Genomic DNA, 7,885 nt, shown 5'->3' with positions numbered 1-7,885 from the left:
TTTGCTGTTGAAAGTTCTAATCTTTGCTGTTGGCGGTAGTGGAGAAACAAGTGTTTGTATGCTAATTGGAGACTGAGCGTCCACCACAGACATTGATCCCACTGCCGGTGATGTAGGCAGCAGAGGGTGAAGCCAAGAACACTACAGCATCAGCCACCTCCTCCCCAGTGCCTGGCCGTCCCAGGGGTGTCTTCGATAACCACTCCTCTTTGAAGGTGACATCAGAATTCTCTGGCCACATGGCTGCTCCGGGGTTAACATAGTTGATCCTCACCTGTGGCCCAAGGTTACAAGTACTGACCGATGTTGTAGTGGCCAGGCTTAGGCTTGGTTACAAGTACTGACTGATGTTGTAGTGGCCAGGCTTAGGCTTGGTTACAAGTACTGACTGTTGTTGTAGTGGCCTGGCTTAGGCTTGGTTACAAGTACTGACCGTTGTTGTAGTGGCCAGGCTTAGGCTTAGTTACAAGTACTGACTGTTGTTGTAGTGGCCAGGCTTAGGCTTGGTTACAAGTACTGATTGATATTGTAGTGGCCAGGCTTAGGCTTGGTTACAAGTACTGACTGATGTTGTAGTGGCCAGGCTTAGGCTTGGTTACAAGTACTGACTGATGTTGTAGTGGCCAGGCTTAGGCTTGGTTACAAGTACTTCTGGCAGTTTGGGAGACACACAGATGATGATCAAACTAAATGTAAATTATGTGATCAGGCATATGGTCACTCTCTTGAACACTATGTGCTTAATTGTCCACTTATTGAGGAATACAGAGACAGACAGTATAATAACCTATGTGACATGTCAAGATATCTTATTAATGAAAATAAGATACCAGATATACTAAGCAAATTTCCTAAATTTGCTTGTAACAGATAAGTGAACTGTAGATATAAACCCATATGTACATCTGTTAACCCTTTTGGGGCCTAGTTCCTGGACCTTTTGTGTATCCATGTACTCTCGCGCTACCGTCCACAGGATGGATATGGGGTGCACAATAAACTAGCCACTTCAGTGGCAAAATCTAAGCTCCTCTAAACTTTTCTTGGGGCCTAGTTCCCAGGTTCTTTGTGTATCCCTATGTTCTTGCGCTGCCCTCCACAGGGCGGACATAACCAGAACAATAAATGAACCACTTCGTTGATGAAATATAATCTAAAATTCTCTTCATTCTCTTCCGTGAAGTCACATCATGCACTTCATTCTCTGCATTCATCGGAATTCAGTTTCATTTTTCCAAATACTCAGGATTTACATGACCCACTGACCAGGAGTTTTAAGACTCGCTAGCCATGAGTTTAAACACCACCCGTTCCGTGGTTTGTTTACTCAAATTATAGTAGTATTTTTGAGGAAGCGCTAAACCTTTTGTAGTTATACAGTACCCGGAGGGAGGGGGGGGGGGTAAAGAGAGGCAATCAGAATCCCGGGAAATGGAGGACAGCCCCAGTTCCCCAGGACAAGAGCCCTTCACCAGCATCAAGGCACCGTCCTTGAGGGAATCAAGGAGCCTCAGGAGATTCGATCAACACAATTTTTTAAGGCCGATCATTCCATGGGTTGTATACCCTCGGGTAACACTAATATCTAAATTAGGGATCAAAAAACTGATATACATAATTGCATCGTTTTACTGGGATATTCACTGGAGACGTGATCCTCTAGAGTCTAGACGCCTGGAATGTCTATACAGGCATAAATCTTAGGGTGTATATACTGGTGTATATACTAGTGTATATACTAGGGTGTATATACTAGTGTCAACCTCATGTAATAATATATACTTTCTGGATACATAGAGGTGATAATCCCACCTAGACGACTAAAAATGTATAAGTGATTGGAACAATACACGGATAACCCACACACACACTTACGATAAGGACGTTTCGGTCCAAGTCAGACCGAAACGTCGTCGTAAGTTTGATTCTACCATGTGGGGGTTACTTGTGTATCCCACCTGGGTTATTACGTATAACCAAAGGTCTTCCTCCCACTGAGGTATTCCTCAAGCCTTTAAACCATTATCATACATTAGTATCATTTCTCACATAAAAAGCGCTAAACCAGCACGAGTGCTTTAACACTGTGCGTCCAGACGACCTTCCTAGAACGGGTCAGACGTGTAGAGTTTATGGAATAAACAAAGTCATGAGGAATAAACGTAATAAATTACTGTAATTTATTCATGGCATTTCCAAAAACATTTATTTTTTTTTTAAATAAAAATATAATATTGACATTTTAGTGAAAAAAAAAAAAAACTGGATTTTGTCGAGATGTTCAGTCCTCGTGCAGGTGTTTCCACTCCTATAGGTGTTCAATTAAACTGTTCCTACTCCTAAGGTGTTTTATAGTCTACTTCCTGGCGCCGATAGACTGATTTGCCGACACCACGCCCATCCCGGACCCCGACTTGTCGGCGCTGCTCATGGCACCGGAACCGACGCTGCTGCCCCGGATGCCACCAGAACCGAACCCAGAGTGGTCCAGCGCGGTCCGGGTCGTGTTCTCTCCTGTTAGACGACCACATTTACGTAGAGATAAATGTTCTTTACTGGTGCGGGTTAAGAGGCAAATGAGCATCCTTATCTCCTATTATCATGTTTATTTTCCCACTATAATCTATATTGTCCATAATTACTATCACATTTACTTTGTCTGTTTCGTAAGGTGAAGTCCAGGATCTTTCCTTAATTCATGCTACAACTTAACAAATCTTTGAAGACAATTGTGTTGGAGAGGTCTGAGCGACAACTTTTTATATCCTATGTTTAAATATTGAAAACTTAAGTTCTATTGAAGTCTTTTACTGCTTTCTGCTTTAATGTGTATTACTAATACTATACAAAGACCCACCTGTGTAAGTCTGCCCCCTGGCGCCAGCACTCTGCATGCCGGGCACGACCCCTCTGCTGGAGGCCGACCTGTCGGAGTTGGACATCATGTTGGCAGCCAGGCTGCCCTTTGTGATGCCATCAGACGTGAACCCTGCATCACTCAGATCACCAGGGGAAGCAACGCGACCTGAAATAAAAGAGGTGAGGAAAACAATCACGAACTACACCAATTCAGATGAAAAGTTGTCTGGAAAAGTTCTCTGGCATGAGAAGAGTTAGCAAACTAGTTTGGCATGAAAGAGCTATTAAAATACTCTTGCATGCTAGCATGAGAAAAGGAGTTAGGAAAGACCTGTGGCTGGTGGAGAGGTTTGGAAAGGAAAATGGAAAGAGGAAAGAAATAGGGACTGAAAACTATAGAATCCCCTGATCATGAAAGATTTTCAAGAATTTCTAAAATAAAGGAGGGGGAGGGGGGACAAGGTAAGAGCTTATGGAACCGCTAGCCAGCATCTCAATATATCAAAAAGATAACGTGCTTAATATGTAGATGGTCATCAGAGTGGAGAGTGGTGACTACCACTGAATAACAACCCAATCAGACTAGGCTTACGTAAAGTCATGTGTCAGCTATTTACATCATTGGCAAGACTCCATTTAGATTTGTCGATTTTAGTGTGCCAGCTATATTATACACCTCATACCCATCCTGTGGCTAGTAAGATTACTAAGATCCAGGGAATGGGTCCTAACATTAGTATTAAGCTCACTGGGTGTGTTGGACCAGCTTAGTTTGGGCCAGTAAGCTGCAGCTGTTTTTATAAGTCTTAGAAACTCAGAAAGGCAGATGGAAAAATTTATAAAGGTGAAAAGATGTTACAAAGTATAAACAATGGAGGGAAGGTGAAACTTTTAGTAAACAGGTGAAAATATGTTAGTAAACAAATGGGGAGAAGGAAGGTGACAGGAGGTTAATAAACAATGGGGGTAAGAGAGAAGGTGAAAAAGTGGAATGAAAATATTGTGAGGTGGAAAGATGCTGGTATGTCGAGTGTCGTCAGAGACTCACCTTTAGGCATAACTGGTTCAACCTGCAACAGAAAACTACGTCAGAATGTACCAAAATTCACCACTCATACATATATAAACATGGCAAATAATATCAAATTAACTAAAAGTAATTTATAAGATGGTTAATAACACTTGAAAGCTCTCCTTACCTCACTTACCATTATAATATAACTTATAAGGGCAAAGATATAATTTTAAAAGGAATTAATAAAGCCTCTCCTTACCTTGGGTGAAAATATATTAAGTCCGCAGTGTTTATTTTCTTGGTCAGAATATAATTTTTAACTTTCTGGGTCCATGTGTGATTTTTAACAGGTAATCTATGTAAAGTTTTAGATACAGTAACCTCTCTTTTAAAGCTCCTCTATGCAGTTTAGATTTTTTAATGAACGCATTTTGAGAAAAGTTCACCTCACACTTGAACAACTCGTCCTGTGAACATCTTTAAGTGTAATTATAAATGTACTTCTTTCAATAAGTTACAAAAAAGCTAATTATATAAAAGCTTTATAGCTAGTTATTAAATTATCTTTACAATGATCCCGAGGGTACAGTGTACAATGTACCCTTGGAAACACTGTACACTTCGTACTCGCATCGGCCAGCGGATAGTTTACCACTGAAGTGTTCAAATCTGACGATGACTCGTGTCAGGAGGAACTTCCAAGTTTCCTGACTGACAAAACACCATCTATGCAAAAGTTAAACATTGGTGGGTTTGGTGAAAGACTTTGTTAAACGTGGGTTTAATGTTCAATATTCATGGGCTATAATTAAATAATTGCAGCTTCTTTAAACATCCATGGTATTTTATTAAAGTTAAACATTCTATAGAGTTAGAATTAGATATTTGTGAGTTTGTCAATGTTATATACAGACAGGCAAGTCTTGTTGCAAGTCACAGGGTGAGGGAGGGGACAGGCAAATCTTGTAAGTCACAGGGTGAGGGAGGGGACAGGCAAATCTTGTAAGTCACAGGGTGAGGGAGGGGACAGGCAAATCTTGTAAGTCACAGGGTGAGGGAGGGGACAGGCAAATCTTGTAAGTCACAGGGTGAGGGAGGGGACAGGCAAATCTTGTTGTAAGTCACAGGGTGAGGGAGGGGACAGGCAAGTCTTGTTGTAAGTCACAGGGTGAGGGAGGGGACAGGCAAGTCTTGTTGTAAGTCACAGGGTGAGCGAGGGGACAGGTAAGTCTTGTTGTAAGTCACAGGGTGAGGGAGGAGACAGGCAAGTCAAGTCACAGGGTGAGGGAAGGGACAGGCAAGTCAAGTCACAGGGTGAGGGAGGGGGCAGGCAAGTAAAGTCACAGGGTGAGGGAGGGGGCAGGCAAGTAAAGTCACAGGGTGAGGGAGGGGGCAGGCAAGTAAAGTCACAGGGTGAGGGAGGGGACAGGCAAGTCTTGTTGGAAGTCACAGGGTAAGCGAGGGGACAGGTAAGTCTTGTTGTAAGTCACAGGGTGAGGGAGGGGACAGGCAAGTCACGTCACAGGGTGAGGGAGGGGACAGGCAAGTCAAGTCACAGGGTGAGGGAGGGGACAGGCAAGTCTTGTTGGAAGTCACAGGGTGAGGGAGTGGACAGGCAAGTCTTGTTGTAAGTCACAGGGTGAGGGAGGGGACAGGCAAGTCAAGTCACAGGGTGAGGGAGGGGACAGGCAAGTCTTGTTGGAAGTCACAGGGTGAGGGAGGGGACAGGCAAGTCTTGTTGGAAGTCACAGGGTGAGGGAGGGGACAGGCAAGTCTTGTTGGAAGTCACAGGGTGAGGGAGGGGACAGGCAAGTCTTGTTGGAAGTCACAGGGTGAGGGAGGGGACAGACAAGTCAAGTCACAGGGTGAGGGAGGGGACAGGCAAGTCTTGTTGGAAGTCACAGGGTGAGGGAGGGGACAGACAGACAAGCCCTCTCGCTGTAAGTCTAAATATCCGAGGCTTTTGTCAAAGTTAAATTTCTGTTGCTTTTGTTTAGTTACGTATCCAAGACTTTTGTTGAAGTTAAATACTCTTGGGATACTCGTGGGTTAAACTTGAACATTCGTGGGTTAAAGTTGAACATTCGTGGGTTAAACTTGAACATTCGTGGGTTAAACTTGAACATTCGTGGGTTAAAGTTGAACATTCGTGGGTTAAACTTGAACATTCGTGGGTTAAACTTGAACATTCGTGGGTTAAAGTTCATTCGTGGGTTAAACTTGAACATTCGTGGGCTAAAGTTGAACATTCGTGGGTTAAAGTTAGACATTAGAGGGTTGAAATTTAACATTCGTGGGTTATAGTTTAACACACACTTTTAAACACGACTAAACATCAAAATCTGATCCACTGCGCCCAAGTCCAAAGAGTTTTGATGACTTACCTGGGGAAAGACGATCACAGACTTTCGTTATGCGTTGTACTGTGGTGGTGATGTGGTTGTGTTGTGTGCTGGCGATATGTAACAAAAATAGTGTTCCGTGGTGTTACGTAAGGTTTGTCAGGAAACCAGACTTAGGTAAGGTTTAACAGGAAACCAGACTTAGGTAAGGTTTGACAGGAAACCAGACTTAGGTAAGGCCAGACTTAGGTAAGGTTTGACAGGAAACCAGACTAAGTGTTTTCTGGTCTTAGTTAGCCGTTAGTGTTGGTGGGTTATATACTGGACAAGCCAGTGTTGCAGCTGCAATGTGTCGTCACATCTCTAATATCCTTCCTTAAGCCCCTTTAACAACCCATCAAGCCTGACCTGAAAACTGGTATCACAGTTGGGTGATTCCCCGATACCATTTGCCTTCCTTTTAACATGTAACAACAGATACCGTTGTTTATAACGGGGATCCGAGACCTGTTAGATAAGTTGCTGATGAGTGATGGTAAGTTACAGCGGTGTTGATGGTGCCCGAACACGTATATGATTACGTTGATACCAGATCTATATACAGTTATAAACTTCTCGATTTTACCTAACAACGAATTAAAAAAATATAATCTTCCCCTAGAAAATAATTTGGCTGCCCATGGAGAGGTTGCTAAGAGACATAATGAGTATTTTGTAATGTCAGAAACAAGGAGAAAACAAACTACATAGTTTGTTGAGGACTGGTAACAGTGCAGAGGGCCACTAAAGGTATTGTTTGGACACAGCGACCTGTATTGAACGGGAACTGTACGTGCTTGTGACGGTCGCACCCGCTTCCAAACGTGGAATAAGTTGCATCAGTTTACTAATACTAAGAAGTTATGATAATACAAGCCAGCAATGTGGTAATATATATCCATGTATTACAGCCGCAGCCGAAATATGATTAACGATATTTTTTCACTCCAGAAGTATGTTCAGGTGCCAGTACTGACCGAATTTGTTCCCATAAGGAATATTGTGAAGTAGATTAGTCCATTTCAGACCCCCAAACATACACATACAAACGCACTTACATAAATACACTTACATAATTGATCGCATTCGGAGGTGATCGTTATGCGGGGGTCCACTGTATTATGGGTGAATAATGGTGAAGGTGTTTCTTCTATTTCTGGTGTCTCTACCTCAGTGGGAGACTGTCTTAAAAATATCATTTCCCAACGAAGTCATGATTTCCATCATGCTAAATATACATGCTGACTCGCATTAGAATAAATAAATATATATATATATATATATATATATATATATATATATATATATATAGAATTCGCAGAACAGGCGAAATATTTACAAACACTAATCTCTTGTTGAAACAGACTCGAACTTACGAACCTTAGGACAAGGAATGCAATGCTCTAACCACCGTACCACTGGACCGGTACGTCGGCGTCCAGCCAACGCTAGGCGTTTTGATCATGCAGGGATGAACATAAGAAAGGAGGAACACTGCAATAGGCCTGTTGGCCCATACTAGGCAGGTTCTTCACAAATCAACCCACTAACAGAATAAATGCTACCCAAGCAATAAGCTTTGATAATTGTATTTACTCAGGTACAGTCGCAATGAAATAACTAACATCAC

At 42.5% G+C, this 7,885-nt stretch overlaps 1 protein-coding gene across 1 annotated transcript; it reads right to left on the bottom strand.

Annotated features, from left to right (window-relative positions):
* Window positions 1–2,154: 2,154 nt before the first annotated feature.
* Window positions 2,155–6,520, bottom strand: LOC128686227 (uncharacterized protein DDB_G0282077). The gene is made up of 4 exons (XM_070083199.1): window positions 6,259–6,520; window positions 3,908–3,929; window positions 2,858–3,025; window positions 2,155–2,514 (listed from the first exon to the last, which is right to left on the bottom strand). The coding sequence occupies exons 2-4, from the start codon at window positions 3,915–3,917 to the stop codon at window positions 2,357–2,359; spliced, it is 336 nt and encodes a 111-aa protein (XP_069939300.1). The 5' UTR covers window positions 3,918–3,929; window positions 6,259–6,520; the 3' UTR covers window positions 2,155–2,356.
* Window positions 6,521–7,885: the final 1,365 nt, after the last annotated feature.

This window comes from Cherax quadricarinatus, chromosome 9 (assembly GCF_038502225.1).
Source record: "Cherax quadricarinatus isolate ZL_2023a chromosome 9, ASM3850222v1, whole genome shotgun sequence".
NCBI classification, from domain to species: domain Eukaryota; kingdom Metazoa; phylum Arthropoda; class Malacostraca; order Decapoda; family Parastacidae; genus Cherax; species Cherax quadricarinatus.
Note: the sequence above shows the minus strand (reverse complement) of the source record. Positions and strands in the feature narration are given on the sequence as shown.

Excerpts from the sequence above, each read along its gene's own strand:
- LOC128686227 (XM_070083199.1), bottom strand. Across the intron at positions 2,515-2,857 it reads CAGGGGGCAGACTTACACAG|GAGAGAACACGACCCGGACC; the intron begins GTGGGTCTTTGT and ends GTCGTCTAACAG.